We start from the raw sequence: 18,712 nt of genomic DNA on the forward strand, positions 1-18,712 counted from the left end.
TCTACCTAATATTTTTCTTTAAACTCTCTTTGAAATTTTTTTTTAAATAAATTTATTTATTTACTTATTTATTGGCTGTGTTGGGTCTTTGTTGCTGCACACGGGTTTTCTCTAGTTGTGGTGAGCGGAAGCTACTCTTCATTGTGGTGCCCAGGCTCCTCATTGCGGTGGCTTCTCATTGTGGAGCACAGGCTCTAGTTGCGTGGGCTTCAGTAGTTGCGGCACACGGGCTTAGTTGCTCCACGGCATGTGGGATCTTCCTGGAGCAGGACTTGAACCCGTGTCCCCTGCATTGGCAGGCGGATTCTTAACCACTGCGCCACCTAGGAAGTCCCCCTCTTTGAAATTTTTTATATCTATCCTCATGGGAGACCATGATCTCTTTGCCATAAATAAATGATGAATGTAATCTTTTAAAAAATCATGTTAACTGTTTAGAACAGTGCAATAGCATATAGAAAGAAGGAATGTATTAAAATAAAGCTATTAGACCAAGACATGTTGGTTCGCGTATCCCCTATAACCATCTCACAGATCACCAATGCAGCAGAATGCTGTCCTAGGCTTTGAAAATAGGACAGCAAACTGCTGTCACCTAGATGCATGAGTGTTTAGGGTTGGAAGGGCTCCTTCCCTTTGCAGGTGGAGGACCTGAGGCGCTGAGAGGGGACGGGATGTACCCAGAGTCTTACTGTCGATTCCAGGTTGGAGCCAGGCCTGGAACCCGGGTCCTGCCTTCCCCTTCTGCCGCACGGACACTAGAAGAACCTCAGGAGATTGGAACTGAAGCGTGATGCATATATATTCCTTGGGCCCTCTGAGACCTAAGAAAGTACAGTGTGGGGTGCCACGTGCAGGGAGCATCACCTGTTGGGCGTATGGAGCCCTGCAGTGAGAGTCAGGCGGCGGGGTGGGGGGCTGTTAGGGCCCGTGATGAGCAGCTTGCTCAGGTGGTCCAGGTCCCTTGCCTTGGGGCTCTGCAGCAGTGCCCGGCGTCGTGCCACGCTGTCCTCTGGGCAGTCCACCCCAGCTTCGGGCACTGATTGCCACGTCCTGGCACCCTGCCCCTCTGAGGAGCCACATCCACCCTGGGATGGGCTCTTGGGCAAATGCTTTGATCCCTCTTCCTTCTCAGAGCTGAAAAATAGTGGGGTCGCCCTCCCTCTTGGATTACTTGTGCAGCCAAATCAAATGAGGTTCTAACAGGCTCTGGGGTTCTTGGGTGAAAGGCCAGAGGCCCCAGTCCAGCACCCCTGGACCAGTGAACCTCCTGGAGGCCACAGCAGAACAGAGAAAGAGTCCTTCTGCTCGGAATTCCTCCTGCCCCTCACACGCCTCAGGATTATCAAATGGAGATGACCTTGAAAGTTTAATTCAAGACTTCTTTTTTTGGCCACGCTGCACAGCTTGCAGGATCTTAGTTCCCCGACCAGGGATCAAACCCAGGCCCTCGGCAGTGAAGGCGCAAAGTCCTAACCACTGGACCACCAGTGAGTTCCCTCAAGACATTTTTAAATTCTGCTTTTACAGTCTAGAGTGTTCTGTGTTATTTTGCTCAAAATGAGGAGTGTGTATTAGTTAAGGTAACACCAGCTGCTATAATAGAGAGGCCCCTGAAATCTCAGTGGATTAACACCATGGAAGTTCATGTCTCTCCTTCCTGTGGTCCAGTGGGCAGCCGATGTATATGCAGCTGCGATAGGCCAGGCACTGCAGCAGGTGCCGTGACCCACAGTGAGCACAGAGCAGAGACACCCTCCCCAGGGACCCTCCTCCCCTCTGACAGTGACACTCATCCAAGGCCTCTGTCATCTCTCCTCAGTATTATACCTGGAAGGCTCGGTTCTTGTGTTTGAGGACATCTTCAGACTGATCGCATTCTACTGTGTCAGTAGGTGAGTAGCCCTGACCCCATAGGAGGGCATCTGAAGGCAACCTTGGGTGCGGGCGGGGTGTCACAGGGAAGCCCCCAGAGGGAAGGGTGCAGCAGCCCACAGGATGCAGAGAGAGGGGACAGTCCCCTGGCATTGCCCTGGCCACTGTGAAGGGGAGCCCCTCCCTCATCACCACCTGCCCCCTTGGCTCACTGCCCATCACCCCAGCTTCCTGTGTTCCGGCTTTCAGGACAGCTTGGAGTCCTGTGTGAACCTGACCCGCCCCATTGGAGGAGTTACAGAAGGAACTTCCTGTAGGAGCGGTAGGAAGGGCTGATACCTCCCTCCATGGGAGAGAGCTTGTGATTGTGAAGCAGCTGCTGGGTGGAGTTGGTGTCTAGAAACCACCCTCAGAGCTGCTCTATTTATTCAGAACTGGTTGCAGGTCAACAGGAATTTTAAAATACACTTTGATGCCAGAAGCCAGTGGCATAAGCGACAGGGACTTGACCAGGGCTGGGCAGGATGTCTTGGGGTCCAAGGCCCCAGGCTCACCTCCTCCTGCTTCAAAGAGACCATTGTGCTGCCTCTGGTGAAAACCACACTCAACCCAGAATACCCCTCCCACCTACCAGGACCCTCCTGGACCCCGTGGACAGAGCAGGTGATGCTGATAATAAGTTGCTAATAGCTGCTGCCTGGTGGGGACTCTCCAGGTACTCAGAGCAGGGCTAGGGTTTTATATCCATTATCCATTTTCTTTTTAAATCTTGCGAACCATTCCACCCGTTAAGTGCTCTTGTTAGTCCCTTTTTTTTTTTTCCAGCTGGGCCATGTTGATCTTAATTCCCCAGAAGGGATCAAACCTGTTCCCCCTGCAGTGGAAGCACAGAGTCTTAACCACTACTGTGGTGGGTGGGCGGGGCAGTGCACTTGTTAGTCCCATTTTACAGATGAGGAAACTGAGACTGAGAGAAGTAAGTTGCTCAAGGTTGTGCACCTGGTAAATGGCAGTGTGGCGATTCAAAGTTTCAAAATAGAGCTCCAAGGTCCATGATCTTTGCTACAGCCGCCCCGCTGTGTACGTTCCACGATGATTCTGATGACCTAGCATGTCCTTCTAGGCCCACAAAGCAAAGCATCAGCGGCTCCCTGGCCCTTTGTACGTTATGACATGTCAAGCTCTCAGAGTTCAGGCCCTTTCCTGTTCTGAGAAGTTCTACCTTAGTAGAAGGCACTAGCCTAGTGTTTGGCCCATATTAGGTGCTTCGAGTAAGTGAGTAAATGAATGATGACATAATTGCAGAGCCCAGAATTTGAGCTAACCTTCCTCTTCTGTAAAATGGGAACAATAATACCCATGCCATAGATGCTGGAGGAAGAAGTAAGTTAAAGGGACAGCACACTGCCTGACACCCAGTAGGTGCTCTGCTTCTAATTCTGTGGGGTGGGCCACGGGAGGGTGTGCTGGGGCGGTGACTTCATCTGGGTGTGGAGAGATCTGGAGGCGTAGTCACCAAACACTGCTGTCACCTCCCAACCTTTCCTCTTCTGGCTGCTGTTTCTCCACCTTCCAGAAAAGCAGGTGCCTGTTCACCTGCCCTCAAACGCTCAGGGTACCCACAGGGAGGTCGCAAGACACAGAGCCCGGAACGCCTATATTTGGGGGGGAGGGGGTATCCGTTCCACGGCCACCTCTCAGCAGTGAGATGCTGCTGGAGGAAGAGCCCCCGGCTGGGAGCAGAGACCCCGTACCCAGCTATGTGACCTTGGGCAAGTCACCCAACTTCTCCCGGCCCCAACTGCCTCATCTATCAAGGGGTTGGGAGCCAAGATGGAACCCCAAAGTGCTGGAGCTCTGGGGCTCTGTAATTCTAAGATCTAAATGAGCAGCCGCCTTCAGCACCAAACGCCCGGAGGCCGCAGGAGATAAACCAGAGATGCTCGTTTCAAGTGCCTTTGTTTTGCCTGCGGGGCCTTGCACAGAGCAGTGTTTTTGAGAAATACTGCACAGCCACGTGATGCATGCCAGTCTGGAGCCAGAGCTTGCCCCCCCAATGGGCACTTGGGGCCCCTGTGGCATGGGCTGGGAGCCTGTCCGTCCAGCACATTCCCCGCAAGAGAGTGTGGACCAGCCCTGAGACGGTCCGGCAGTGTAATGCGGGCCCCGTGCTTCTCCAGCATTCACTAGGGAGCACACGCTGGGCTCCACCGCAGCCTCTTCCTCCCAGGGCAGGAGGGCGTAGATTCTGCTTCACGGTGACCGCCCCAAACCTGACTCGAACCCCGATGCTCCGGGCTGGGTGGTGGATGGTGTGAACGTGCTAGAGAGGGATCCTGGACCTGCCCGAGTCCCACAGTCACCTGGGGAGCTGGTTAAAAGTAAACTCCCAGGGCCCACCCTGGTGATTCTTACTCAGTGGGCCTGGAGTGGGGCCTAGGAATCTGCGTTTATAACGCACACACACACACACACACACACACACACACACACACACACACTCTCTCTCTCTCTCTCTCTCTCTCTCTCTCTCTCTCTGCATTTATAGCAAGCCTGTCTGCAGACAGGGTTTGGGAACTGCTTCTAAGAAAATGATGGTAACAGCTTAGCTGTTACTAAGCCTAGGGGCATGCTTGGAGAGGAGAGTCCAAGTGCAGGGAATGTTAAAGGACCTGCCCCCAAGGAGGAAGCAGTAAGGGAGTGGGGAGCAGGATGGGGACCGGAGAGGAGGACAGGGTCCATTGCAGGGGTCCTCCCAGCCTCAGCCGGATCGCTCAGGCAGCCCTGGGGCATAAAGCAGACCTCGGTGTCTACCACAGAGGCACGGGGCTGGGCTTGTGTACCCTCAAGCCAGCAAGCCCAGGCATCTGTGGCTCTCTGTAGGGCCCCTGGGGCAGGCGATGAGGCTCCAGCGGGCCTCGGTGATCTCTGAGGGTCACGGTGCCATCCCTCAGGAGCAATGCCCACAGAGGCGGGGTGACAGGTGCGCAGAGCTGGTGAAAGGCGTCCGAGAGGTCCGGGTGGGGCGGTGGCAGCGGCTGCTGCAGGCAGCTCCGTGGACCTGGTGTCTGCGTTGCGTCAGGCGTGCCCTGCGCGCTGCCCACAGAGCTCTTTGTGACCCTGCGCGGTGCTGCCGGGGGGATGTTGTCGCTGCAGACTCACTTCCTGAGGCTCCCGACCCTGCCGCAGGTCGTGCCAAGGATCTGACACAAGATGCTTGCGAGGAGCTTAGCAGAGTGCCTGGCAAGGAACGAATCTTCCAGAAAGGACTCAGCACGTTCTTCTTGCTGTTATAAATGAAGAAGCCGCGGTTGGAGCTGACCTGCCTCGGGTCACACAGCTCGGTTCTGAGCCGGGTCTGAACCCCAGCGTGTCTGACTCCTGAGCCCCGCTGCTTCTGCCTGGCACACTGCTCAAGGCCTGCAGCCCAGCGGATGCCTGTGCTTGCGTCCCCGTCAGCAACATCTCCTCCCCTTCTGTGTGCGGGCAAGTCCAGGCCCTCTCGGTGGGCAGGATGACAGTGGAGGCCAGGCAAAGGGAGACAGGAAGAGAATTCAGGTAGAGGACATAGCGTGGGCCAAGGCCTGGCAGTGGCTGGGGAATGGCTTCATGGAGAGCTGGACACACGGATGGGGGGGTTAAGATGCCTGGAAGGCCTGGAATGCCGTGCCCAGGAGCTGCATGCTGGAACTTCCTTCCTCGGGTGCTGGGAGCTCACTGCTGCTCGTGGACAGGTTGCACTTAGCAGAACCACGTGGCCACAGCGGGTGGTGGGTCGAAGCAAGGGGGGCATGGACACCCTCTGGGTGCCAGAGCCAGCCAGACCCCAGTGGAGGAGGCGTCTGCCCCGGGCAGGGAGTGGGGAACCGAGCAGGGTGGGGGGCAGTCACTGCAGGGAGGAGTCGGGGAAGCAGGGGGAGATGTTGGGGCTCCTGTCCTGGGCACAGGAGCATGAACACGCTGGGTCGTTCCTGGAGCACTGCCTACGAGCGCTCTGCTGAGCCCCTTTCGAGGATGGTGAGGTCTGATCCTCAGCACAGCCTGGGATCAGGAGTCAGGAGCCTCATGAAATGTGTGCCATTACCCTAAATGAGGAAAGAAGGGAGGAGCCCCTCGGGCCCGCCCTGTCTAGGAGGGGGCCAGGCACCCAGCATTGCGACTAGGCTGCCACCCTCCTCCTGGCAGGAGGGGGAGGCGGGCTGGGTCTCTTCGCCTTTGAAGGAAGCTGTTATCAGTGTGTCTGGAGCTGCTTCCCATCCACCTCAATCCACAGCCACAGTCTTGCCTTGGGTGGTCCTGGTTAGGGGGACAGAGGGAAGGAGCCTGTCTGCACTGTTCAGAGGCCCCAAGAAGCACCCTTGACCCGAGCTCCCAACAGGAGGAGGAAACAAACAAGCTCCCACTAGGTGCTCCCCTGCTGTGCCGCGTGGTTTCTCTAGGAACCCCATAAGATGGCACCATGTCCACTGTCAGACCAGGAGATGGAAATGACACCCAGCGAGGAACAACAGAGCTAGAGGTTCACAAGGACCTTCGGTTCCAAAGTTCATGCTGGTTTTTTCTGTCTTTCTCTTCTCCCTCTCCCTCACTTAAAGAAAAAAAATTATTTTAACTGAAAGGAATTCATGCTTTTCCCTCTGCAGTGGTTGACTTTCAAAACCACAAAAGTCACCCAGGCTCTGTGAGGAGATGGAGCTGTGGGGCATCGAGGGGGCACAGATATGGTCTCAGAGGCCTGGCCCTTCCATCCTGGAAGCACTCACCAGGTCACCCCAAAACTTCCTAGGACCTGGGAGGGGTGGGGGACCCCAAGCCCCTCAGGGGAAGAGAAAGCTAGCCTGTGTGAAAGAACTAATGAGATAATACACATGGGACGTGGTGCTTTTAATCCATGGGTCACAGCCCATTAGGAGGTAACAGTACAATACAAAAATGAATTTGGCCTTTGTCCAGGTTCCAGACACAAAGCTCCTAAAACCTTGGAATTTTCCTGAGTGATGGGGTGTCCTTTGCTATTCATAACAAGCCCCTTTCAATCACACCTGGGTTTATGCTAACCTATACACAGGTGGCACCCCTAGACAGCCTCAGGATGGAGCTGGTCACCCGTCCTTTGAAGATAAGTGATCAAAGGGCTGGAACTTTCGGCCCCACCCACCAGCCTCCCAGTTGATGGACACATTGAGGTGCTGGGAGGGAGGCGCATCCAGAGAACCGTGGAAGGGAGCCCTTCCCCCGAGCCTTGCCTCTGCGCCTCTCCATCTGGCTCTTCCTGAGTTGTATCCCTTATAATAAGCCAGTAAATGTAAGTAAAGTGTTTCCCTGAGAGCTGTTGCCAAACCTAAGGAGGGGGTCATGAGAACCCCTGATTTAATAGCCCGTCGGTCAGAAGTACAGGTGGCCTGAGACTTGCAATGGGCATCCCAAGTGGTGGGGCTGAGTCCCTGACCTGTGGGCCTGTGCTGACTCCAGGCAGTTAGGGTCAGAATGAACTTGTGGGACATCTCACTGGTGTCCGGAGAATTGGAGAATTAGTTGTTGGTGTTAGAAAATGCCTCAGAAGGGATCATAAAAGCAGCTTCGTGGACCATGACTGGCGCTTTTTTTTTAAAAAAAGATCTACCTTTTTAAAAAATTTGTTTTTTTTGACTGTGTTGGGTCTTCGTTGCTGCATGCAGGCTTTCTCTCTAGTTGTGGTGAGCGGGGGCTACTCTTCATTGTAGTGTGCAGGCTTCTCATTGTGGTGGTTTCTCTTGTGGAGCATGGGCTCTAGGTACGCAGGCTTCAGTAGTTGCAGCACACGGGCTCAGTAGTTGTGGCACACAGGCTTAGTTGCTTCTAGGCATGTGGGATCTTCCCGGACCAGGGCTCGAACCCATGTCCCCTGCATTGGCAGGCGGATTCTTAACCACTGCACCACCAGGGAAGTCCCAACTGGCTCTTTTTTTTTTTAATGAAAAATTAAACTAGACTGGAAAATATCAGAATGTCTCTCATGTAGTTGAAATAAGTCTTGTTTTGCTGAACTCTTTAGTTGTGTGTGTGTGTGTGTGCGTGCATGTGTGTACACGACATCATGATGCCAAATGTGTTTCTTACTGACAGTCATGGTCAAAAAAATTTGAACATCATCAGCTAGAACAGAGCCCTCTGGAGAGGGACATTTGCACCCTAGAAGGTACACAAGCTGACCCACCAGAACATGGGGGCAAATGTTAGAATGCTTATTCTAAAAATCTTATTTTTTCAAATTTCTACTTTTGTGAATGCATTTTCATGGACTTAATAGTTTATAAGGAATACACACACACACACACACACACACACACACACACACACACACACACACACACACACACACACACACACACACGAAGGTGAGTCAAAAATTATCCGCACTCCGGTTATATAGAGATGGTCCTGGTGCTCGGGGATGGGCGCCAGATGAGCTGCGCGACTCTGCTGGCCATTTCAGTATACGCGGTGACCCAGGAACCCTTGGAATCCCCTGTTTACCTGGTGGCAGGCCAGCCAGCCAGCCAGTAAACAGGCAACACTGGCAGGCATTCTGGCACCTTTCAAAATTAGAGATTGGGCTAGTGGTGATGGAGCAGGGCCTGGGGTGGGGATGGAGCACTGAGAACTCCTCCAGTCTGGGTCCAGGCCTGGCCTGGCTAGAGGGGCTGACAGGGCCCGCAGATGGCCTCAGATTCCCAGAATCACACAATTATGACAATGAAGTAGAGATCCGTGGGTCACCCCCACCCCAGTGAAAACAGAGAAGCCAAAGGTCACACCCCAGGAACTCAAAAAAGGGCCCAGAATCTTCTCCCACTTTCCCCATCCTGCTATTCCATAAACAGAGTGTTTTTCCCCCATGAAAACACTTCCCACCAGGGGGTAGGGGCACCCTGAGAAGCCACGTAGTCCATGTTGATGAGCAGAAGTGGTCTGGGAAGCTCGCTGCCGGCCCCCATCCGAGGTGGTCTCTGCCCTGCTCTCCCCCAAACCAGTTCCCGACGTCAGATGGGTCCACTTGGCAAACCCTCTTTGAGCCTCTATGCTAAGCGCTCTAGGGGCATCGGAGACGTGAAAAGCTGCCTGCCCCTTCCAGGAACTCCCCGGGCTCACACGTAGTTCAGAGGGAGGAGGTAGAGGGTGCGGTACAGACAGGAAGGCCATGAAGACCCCTGGGGACAGACGGCCATCGCGCAAGTCTGCCAGTGCACCTGGATGGGTGGGATTTCAATGATTGGAATCAGGGTTTGGGGAGAAGGTGGACAGAGCTGAGGATATGGGTGGAAAAAGGAGTCGGGGTCAGACTGTGATGGGCCTTGAATGCTAGGCTGAGACGTAGAATTGAGACCAGCCGTCCTGGGGGCCCTGCGGTGCCGAATTCCCTTTCCTGGCCTCTCGGAACTGCCTTGAGCTTGAAGTCAGGAGGCCTGGGGCTCAGCACACTCTGTCCTCCATCTGCCGTGTGTCCAGGTCTGGACATCTTCCTTTCCCTCTGTTGGCCTCAGTTTCCCCTTCTGTACAGTAAAGGGGGAGGGTGTCTAGATCCCTTCTGGGAGATCTCTGGAGAGATTCCAAACAGGACCCCGTTCAGACCAAAAGCAGCAGGTAGAGCTGGCTGGCTGTGTTGTCAGGGGAGCCTGTGTGCTCGCAGGGGGGTATCTGGCTGTATGCTCGCCGGGTGGGGGTGTCTGGCTGTGGGCCTGCTAAACATCTCAGTGTGGAGAAGCGAGGGTCAGAAAGCGGGAAGGGTGGGTCACTCACCTTACCTGGAATAGTACCTTTAGAGGATGCCGCCTGGACTCCTGCGGCCAGGAAAGCTGGGGATAAAGCGTCCCCCCACCTCATGCCCAAGGAGGGTCTCCGCATCTCTGGGGCCAGTGCAGGGACAGGACCCGGATCTGACGGGTGCTCCCTCAGCCTCAGGACTCCGCCCCTTGGCCCCAGGGAAGTTTCCAGTCTGTGTGGAGATCCAGCAGCCAGCAGGGTTGCCAGCGTTCTTCCTTTATGGGCTGAGGATTTGGGGGCAGTGGGGGCCGAGGATGGACCCACAGATCCCTCCCCAGACTTGACCTCTGAGCCTGGTGTCTCCACAGAGATTTACTGCCCTTCACGCTGAGGCTACCCCAGGCCATCCTTGAGGCCAGCAGCTTCACAGACCTCGAGACCATCTCCAACCTGGGCCTGGGTAAGTCCGCTCCGGGGTCAGGGGAGGTGGCCAGGCTTTAGGAAATGGGCCCCCTGGACGGCCCCTGCTGACCGCCTGTGCAGAGGGACGGCCCCTCAGGCTGAGCCCGAGCTGCATCTTGAGTCCCAGCTCCCTGGGGACCACCCACACCCCTGCCCCAGGCGCCGAGCCCCTGTAGCAGGGAGACTCTCCCCCTTCTCAGAGCGGCTCCTTTAACAGTTGTCGGGAGGTCTGATGCACAGCCTTGCTGGGTCTGAGGGAGCCGGGGCTGGTCCGGGCCCGCACAGGCTGCCCGGGTGCCAGGGCTTGGCCCGGAAGACGCTGAACCAAACGCCAGGGGCCTTCTCAGCGATGGCCAGAGACCTGGGTACCAGCAGCCGCCACAGCCCTGGCCCCCAGCCCCGCCCTCATCAGAAGGTAAAGCAGCATGAACGTGATGGTGAGCTAGAGTGTGCCCCTCCCCCTGGCCTGCCCCCCGCCCAACCATCTGATTCCACACACCCACCCTGCCCCTCATCCTTCTGACCTCTTGAGGGATGATGAGGGGAGAGAGGAAAAGACAAGAGTGTTTCTGATCCCAGCTCCTCCACATAATCGTACGAAGCGCTCACGTCTGCTGGGCCCTTTCCATGGGATGGGCTTTGCTGAGCCAGCACCGACCTCTCACCTGGCCTCACCAGGCTGGCCCTCAGGGAGCCCAAGCTCACCAAGTCTGGAGCCGCTCGGAAGCCAGGCCCGCCGCCTCTACGGGCCCCCAGTCCTGGGCAGACGCCAGGTCACGTTATGAGCAAAGCAGTTGATAAGTCCTTATGAAGACTAAACCACACAGGGAATAGTGCCGATATTATCTAATAATTTCGAATAGAGTATAATCTATAAAAATTTTGAATCACTGTATTGTGCATCTGAAGGTAATATAATATTGTAAATCAACTATACCTCAATTTAAAAAAAAAAAAAAGGTCTAAACCATACCTGCACCACGCATGGCTGAGCATGGTGCCTGGAACACAGCAGTACATTTTCACCAGAGCTGGTCGAACAGAGAAGGGATGATGGAGGGGGTGGGACCAGGACATAGAGGAAATTAGAGGCAGACCTGGGATCAGAGGAGATACCCCCTGGTTCCCAGGCCAGCCACCGTCCACCCCCCGGGGGGGCCTCTGGACAACAATGCAGGAGATACCACAGGTGGCTCATGGTCAAAGGCCAGAAAATAGGAGGAGTCCAGGCCCTCGGAGGTCAGCATTTAATGAGCACTGACTGCGCTCTAACCTCTTTACCTGTATTGACTCATTAGATCTTCAAACAACCCTGTAAAGCAGGTTCTGTTACTGTGATCCCACTCTATGGCAGAGGACACAGACATGACGGGTTGAGTGACAAGTCCAGTGTCACGGGGTCCATGCAAGGCTAGGCAGCTGGGCTGCAGCCCACACCCACTAGTTCACGCTGCCCCGAAACTCCTTATCCAGGCTCTCCTAGGTCAGGTCGATAAACCTCCGGGCCAGTTTTCAGTTGATATTGGGAGTAAACACTGAACTTCAGCCCAAGATATTATAGCGGCTGTGTTCTTACCCTTCCAGAAGCTTGGAAGTGGGATGAGTGAGAGTCTCGTAACTCACACAGTCCAAATGACACCCCTCCTGAAGTCTAAAACGTCACAGGTGATGCTCTCGTTGCCACGCCCTTGGCACGATCTTGTGTAATCCTTGCATCCCCATTTTAAAGAGAGAAAATCAAGTCTTAGCACAGCTGAGAAACTTGTCCAAGATGCTTCCGGCAGACAAGAGCATAGCTGGGAGGTGCACCGAGGGCTTCTGACTCCCAGCACAGCCGCCACTGCCCCTCAGCTGCACCTCATCACCTTCTCAGTTGTTTTTGCAACGAGCAGTCAGTGGCCAGTTTGGATGAGATGCATGAGCTCCATCTGGGGAGGGTCACTTTGCAGCCTCACTGAGGGTGGGTTGAGGCAGGTGTCCCTGGGACCCACAGCCTTAGGGCCCCCCAGGTTCCTGTCACCCAGGGGGCGTGGGGGGGGGGGGGCGGGAAACGTGGAGCGGGGCTGCCCCTAAGCCCTAGGAACGGCTATGGGAAAGACAAGCTACTCCTCTGGGGAGACACATTCCTTTCTGGAGTAGACAAGCCCTTCTATCCTGGGTGAGCTTGACTTGGGGCCTGTTGAGGAAGTGAGAGGGGAGGTGCCCTTTGGGAAGCAAGCGGCAGTTCGGATTGTGTGTCAGCGTTCACTTCCACGAGAAGGGGATTTAAATGAAATCTGAGTACGTTGAAGCTAAGGAATCAGAGGGCTTTTTTTTTTTTTCTGGCTGCACTGCACGGCATGTGGGATCTTAGTTCCCTGACCAGGGATCGAACCCGCGCCCCCCGGCGTTGGAAGCACAGAGTCTTACTTACGAGTCTGCCAGGGAAGTCCCAAGAACCAGAGGGTTCTGATCAGGCCTGGTGTCCCCAAGGGCTGGAGGTCGGAAGTGAGGTTCACCAGAATAGGTTTTCCCTGGAGCTGAGGAAGGGTTAGCTTCAGTCCATCCCCAGAATGGATGGAGACCCAGAGCTGAAAGGGCACGACCTGTCAGAGGCCAGAGGCGTGGGCTCTGAGATGTTCAGACCTCCCCGACCTTCACCTGCAGTTGTGATGATAAATATACAAAGGGCAGCACTTGCCAAGGGCCCGGATGCACCAGGCATTGTGCCCAGGGCATCACACGTTGTTCTAGGCAAGGCACTCGCGGGAAAGAAGTAAAACTCACTGAAACCAGCTTAGATAAAAGGGGATTTAGTGAAAGGGTGCCAGGGAATCTCCGTGATAGGAGCAGAAGGTCGGCCGGGCTTTGCGGGCAGCGGCCGCTGTTCTCTGCACACAGCTCAGCCTCCTGCTTAACCCCTGGTTCCCGCTCCGCTCCCGCTCCTGGCTCCTGCACCGCCAGGCTCTGACTCCGCCCCCCCCCCTCCCGCCCCGCATTCCCACCTGATGACCTCACAGTTGGGATGTTTCTGAGGCACACGTGTTTTCTATCACTAGTGTCAGCAATTTTTCTTTTTCTGGCACTCTGCTTGCTTTCTACAAAATGGATAGAATGTCATAAATATCCAGATCATTGCACAAGCCCTGCTGTTCACACAGGGATGAGGTTGCTGAAATGGGGCTGTTGACCTGCAGGCTCAGCACCCTGTGACTGCTCAGAACGTTTGCTCATGAGCTGATGTAAGAAAGTCTGAGTTTGGCCTTGGAAGAGCCAACGTTCGAAAGGGCTATGTAGGTATAAGCTTGGGGCCACAAAACCAGCATAGGGAACAGTTTGGCACTAAATTATATGCACTTGATTCTAAGTGCAAAAGGAATCTAGAGAAAGCAGTGATAGAAGGGGGTCGGATTTGCAGAGGTTCTCAGACATGTTTGCAGTACGTGTATGTTTAACATTTTTAAAATATGTTTAGGAAAAGTGTATGTTCTGTAGCTCTTCCAAGTTTGCATGTAACTTGCTTTTCCCTTTACATTATATAATGAGAATTTTCCTAGTTATCAAAAATTGATTGAAAAGTCTAATTTGAATGGCTGTCCAACAGTCTCTGGGATACCACAAAAACATTCACCCACTGATCCCATCAAACTTTCTAGCTGTTTCTATGGCATCTGGAATAGTTGGCCGCATTTACTTATCCCCTCTTTGTTCTGCCAGTAGCCCAGGGCTCCTCAGGTGTGAAACCTTTGTTGCCTTTGCCTTCAAGGTCAACAGCCCAGCACCTGGCCTGGCCCAGGACCCCTGAGGGTTGCAGAAAGTGGACACCTGGCAGGAGCCATCCCCAGCCGAGACACAGGAGGCCGCAGGGCCAGCAAAACACCTGCCCCGGTCTGAGGGGAGCACAGAGGCAGTGAGGGCGTAGGCCGTTAGGGAAACTGCGGCTGCTGAGCTGAGCTTGGCCCGGCGCCATGGGGCACGGACGCCCACAGCCGGGCCACCCACTAGGCTTATATGACAGGGTTCCTCTTCTGTCCTGGCCTTGGCATTCTGTAGGCTGCAGAGAAAGTTCCTTACTTCTTTGTTTTTTAAGCATAAAGACATACACTGCCACCGAGTTCCCTAATAGGCCCCCAGAGCTCAGGGTGCAGCTCCTCAGGTCCCAGCTTCCCCCACCCCTCAGAGCGGCATTGGCTTTGAGGCTTCTGCCCTGTGGGGTGCAACCACCAGGCCTATCTTAGGGGAAGAAGAGCAGTTTCTAGTCACCGCGGCCCCGGGCCCATTTCCCTGAACCCCACTGTTTGTTCTACTCTTGTAGGAATGCACATCGGAGCAGTGGGAAATGTGTTCTTTTTTTCTGTGCGTGATGGGCACACACACACACCCCCCCAGCCCCCCGCTGTCCTGAGGCAGACGGTCCGGCTGGTGGTCCATCCCCTGTGGAGCTCTGTGCCTTCCTTTTTGCCTCCCTCCTCTCATTTCCTCACTTCTTCACCTCTTATCTTTAAACGTCTTCGCCTGGTTCAGGATGAAGCCAGAGAAGTACAGTCCTAGGGCTGGTCTCTCCTGCCGGTATGCACCAGGGCTGGGGAGCGCAAGGGAGTGTAGGTGAGGCCTGAATGTGTCAGGAAGGCTCCACCAAACAGCTGATATTTGACCTGAGTCTGGGAGGATGCATAGGAGTGTGCCAGGTGGAGAGGGTGGGAAAAAGAATGGACGGGGGGTGGGGTGGGGGCGCAGAGACGGCCTGTGGCCATGACCTAGGTGAGTGGTAATAGGAGTGTCCGGGCATGGGCGGGCAGTTCTGTTGATCGTCTGCCCCATGATTCCACCTTCTCCCAAAGGAAGGGGATTACGGAAACTTGGAGGTGAGTTTTGGGGGCCTCAGCTCACCTACGAGGCTGCTGCCCACTCACCCTGGTGGGACTGGCCGCTTGCTGCTTCTTGCTAGGAAACCTTCCAGGGAGGCTGTGCAAAGCACCCAGGAGAATGGACCGGTCGTAGAGGGGTCATAGTTACCCAGGAGGCACATGGCCCAGGCTGCCGCGAGGACCAGCCCGCCTGGATCACAGGAGGGCTTGGAGTTGCACCCTCCCCCCTAGGCTCTCCGTCTCCGCAGGTGGTGGCTGGCCTGGGCACAGAGGCTGGCACGTCGGAAAGTCACACGAAAATTTGTCATCTTTGGTACTGTGGAGACAGCTGGCCCCTACACTTCCAGACTTGGGGTCTCTGCCCAGGACAGGGCTGAACCGTGAACCCCACTCTGCTCCCCTGTGGATGCACACGGCTCTTTCAGTCAGTTTCCCGGCAGCCCCCCTGTCCTGGGATTACATCCGCTCCCTTTGATCAGGTTTCTGACCCCTTTGGCCAGCGAGGTGGCAAACACCCACACCCCTGCGAGAGCCCGTCCCTTAGGGCGCACACGCGGGCGTGCACACACACACACACACATACACACACACACGGGGCTGCCCTCGGCCATCTTGCAACATCTCCTTTCTTCTGTTGTCAAGAGCCTGTTGTGCTCTTACTACATCCCCATTTCTGGGGAGCTCGCCACCCCGTCGCTCACACCAGGAGAGAAACCAGGATGGGAAGTGTCGCAAGTTCCTATGAAGGGCAGCCGCATAACACAGCAGCCCAGCACCCAGCCTTTAGAAGTAGCGTGACCTAGTTCAAATCCCAGCTCCCTCACTCACTGGCCGGGTGAGCTTGCGTCTCCCTGGGTCTCTTATTTTCATCTGTCACACGGGGACAACTTGAGGACTTACTCCAGAGGCCTGTGGTCAGGGATCGGTGAGATGGTCCCTGTGGAGCAAGGAGCCCACACAGCCGGAACGCAGTGCATGTTTGTTCCCGGTATTGTCTTTGATGCTATTTTTGGTAGTTTTCTTACTGACAACTCCCTCCCAGAGGTAAAGAGCCCCGGCTGAGAGGCTGGGGGCCTGACCCCTTCTTTAACAAGGAATGTGCACTATGGGTCTCTAAAATTAACAAGTTGAACAAGACCTGGGTTTCCCAGTCCTCCATGAGGAGCTGCTTGAGTGAGCGCGCAGCAACCTGCCAGCCACCTGACCTTGTCCCTAAAACGTGCCCCTGTGGCCTTTTGGGAGCATCCCGAGCTTTCGTCAGATTTTCCACAGGGCTTGGTACTGAGAGGTCAAGGGCAATCCTAGCGCCCTTTCAGCTTGGACTCCCGTGCCCCTAACCTAGAACATGCCTGGCCCCGACCATCAGTGCCTGGAGAGGGACAGGCCTGCTGTGGTGGCCACTGCCACAGGCTGAGTCAAGAGAAAGGTGTGTGCTGGGACTCAGCTCAGTAGTGCAGGAGTCTCTCTGAGCTGGGGGCACAGGACAGCTTCCTGCTTTAACACCAAGATTGACCAGAGGCAGAATCCTTTTGCAGTGGACAGGCGTTCCCCACTCAGATGGTCAGGTCTGAGCTCACTGGCTACAATCCACAGTTCTTTCTTCCTGCTATGACAACTGCTGTGGCCAAAACAGGCCCAAAGCAACTTCTCTCTCAGGACCCCTTTCTAGAGACGACCAGAGGGAGGCCGAGAAAGGTCCGGTGACCTGCCCCAGAGCCCCCAGCCAGTCAGCATCAGGCGCTCCAGGGTTCTGCCTCCTGCACCCCCACACGTGTCCGCACCCCGGGTCATGGGTGCCTCCCCCCAGGGGGGCTGTCACACGCCAGGGGACAGGACTGAAGCTGAGCCTGTCACCAGCGCCGTCCTGGCTCCACCCCAGCACCGCAGGGGAGGATGGCGTGGGGCTTCCCCTCCCGAGGCAGGAAGTGGTGGGAGAGGTTTAAAACAGTCCAAGAGGGGAAAACAAGCCTCGGAGCAGTGAAGCAAACAGTGCGCCGGCCCTCCCTCGGCCCTGCCTCCACGCAGCCCACAAACACCACCCCGGCCGGGCCCGGGGCCCGGCTTCAGGACTGACGGCCTCTCCCTCTCTCATCTGCACAGGCTTCTGGGACTCCTCGCTGAACCCCCGGCGAGGAGGTGGGAGCCCAGCGGAGCCCCCAAGAGACCCAGCCCCCGGAGCGCCCCCCACCTCCAGCCTCAGGTCCTCCGCCCATTTCGAAAACTGCTCGTGTGAAATCGAACTGTCCATAGGAAACGGCCACCTGTGGTTTGTGAACCCCATCTTCATCGAGGACTGTGGCCGCGGCCTGCCCGCCGACCAGCCACCCCCTGGAAGCTGGCCCTCGCGCCCGTGCCCCTTGCCTCCCGCCTCTGACGCCACCTCCCCCACCTCCCGGTGGGCCCCTCGCCGCCCAGCGCCCCCTCCCCCACCGCTCCCTCTCCATCCCCCCGGCTTCAGCCGGCCTCCTCCCCCTGCTCCCGCCTGCCCTTCGCCCAGTTCTCCCCCAGCGGCTGCTCCCCTGCCTCCAGAGGCCCCGCCTCCCTCTCCCCCAGCCTCTGCCCCCCACCTGGCGCCCCATGCCCCAGACACCCCGGAGCTTCCAAGCCAGCCACCCATGACAGCCTGTGAGAGTCTCCCACGCTCCCTCTCAGGCCTGGGCCCCCTCAGGGAGGAAGAGATGAAGGCGGGGGCCGCCCCCAGCCCCTTGCAGGCCCCCGCCCCTCCAGGGCCTGCAAAGAAGAGCCTCCCCGCCGCTCCTCCCAGACGCCGCATCTCGGAGAAGGTCTCCCTGGAGGACCAGAGCGCAGGGAAGGCGGACAAGGGGGCAGCAGCACAGGGGGACCCGGGGGCTCTTTCCAGGGCATCCCCGCTCCACCCGCCTCCCCAGGGGACCTCAGACAGCCCTGGGGACAGGCCTCAGAGAACCACAGAGCAAGGCCAGGAAGCAGCAGCCAGAGCCAAAGATCCGGGCAGCATGCCAGAGCCTCCGAGGAAGATCCGCCAAGCCCCAGTCCCACCTCCCAGGAAGAAACGGATCTCCCGGCAGCTGGCCTCGGTCCTCCCAGCTCCCCTGGAGGCCCCCAAGAACCCCACGCCTGCTCCACCTGGAGAAGGTCAAGGTCCTGCCTCCCCAGCCAGGACTCAGAGCCCGCGTGCCCGGGCTGGGGCCCGACCCCAGAGCACCCCAGAGTTCAAGGGCTCCCTGGCCTCCCTCTCGGACAGCTTGGGAGTGCCCGCCTCGGCTGCGGACCAGGACTCCTACTCGACCAGCAGCACAGAGGAGGAGCTGGAGCAGTTCAGCAGCCCCGGTGTGAAGAAGAAGTCGTCGATGATCCTGGGCAAGGCACGCCACCGCCTGAGCTTCGTGAGCTTCTCCAGCGTCTTCAATGCCTTCCTCTCCAACAACCGCAAGCTGTACAAGAAGGTGGTGGAGCTGGCCCAGGACAAGGCCTCGTACTTCGGCAACCTGGTGCAGGACTACAAAGTGTACAGCCTGGAGATGATGACGCACCAGACCTCCAGCACGGAGATGCTGCAAGAAATCCGCACCATGATGACCCAGCTCAAGAGCTACCTGCTGCAGAGCACTGAGCTCAAGGCCCTGGTGGACCCCACCCTGCACTCCGAGGAGGAGCTAGGTCGGTCCCCATCCCTGGCAGGGGCTGGGAGCGGGTGGGAGCCAGGGAGAATTCCAGACCATCCTCCCTTTCCACGAACTAACCCCTCTGCTGTTCTGCCTCTTCCTTCCAAGTTTGGCCCATGTGGCCAGTTAGATGGCAGACCC

At 56.4% G+C, this 18,712-nt stretch overlaps 1 protein-coding gene across 1 annotated transcript in view; it reads left to right on the top strand.

The window, feature by feature from the left end:
• Nucleotides 1–18,712, top strand: part of RIN3 (Ras and Rab interactor 3) — a 125,269-nt gene that overhangs the window by 84,255 nt on the left and 22,302 nt on the right. The window contains exons 4-6 of the mRNA XM_057733235.1: nt 1,823–1,895; nt 9,987–10,078; nt 17,028–18,566. Coding sequence (XP_057589218.1) covers nt 1,823–1,895; nt 9,987–10,078; nt 17,028–18,566 — 1,704 coding nt within the window. The remainder of the gene's footprint in view (nt 1–1,822; nt 1,896–9,986; nt 10,079–17,027; nt 18,567–18,712) is intronic.

Source organism: Hippopotamus amphibius, chromosome 4 (assembly GCF_030028045.1).
Source record: "Hippopotamus amphibius kiboko isolate mHipAmp2 chromosome 4, mHipAmp2.hap2, whole genome shotgun sequence".
Classification (NCBI taxonomy): Eukaryota; Metazoa; Chordata; class Mammalia; order Artiodactyla; family Hippopotamidae; genus Hippopotamus; species Hippopotamus amphibius.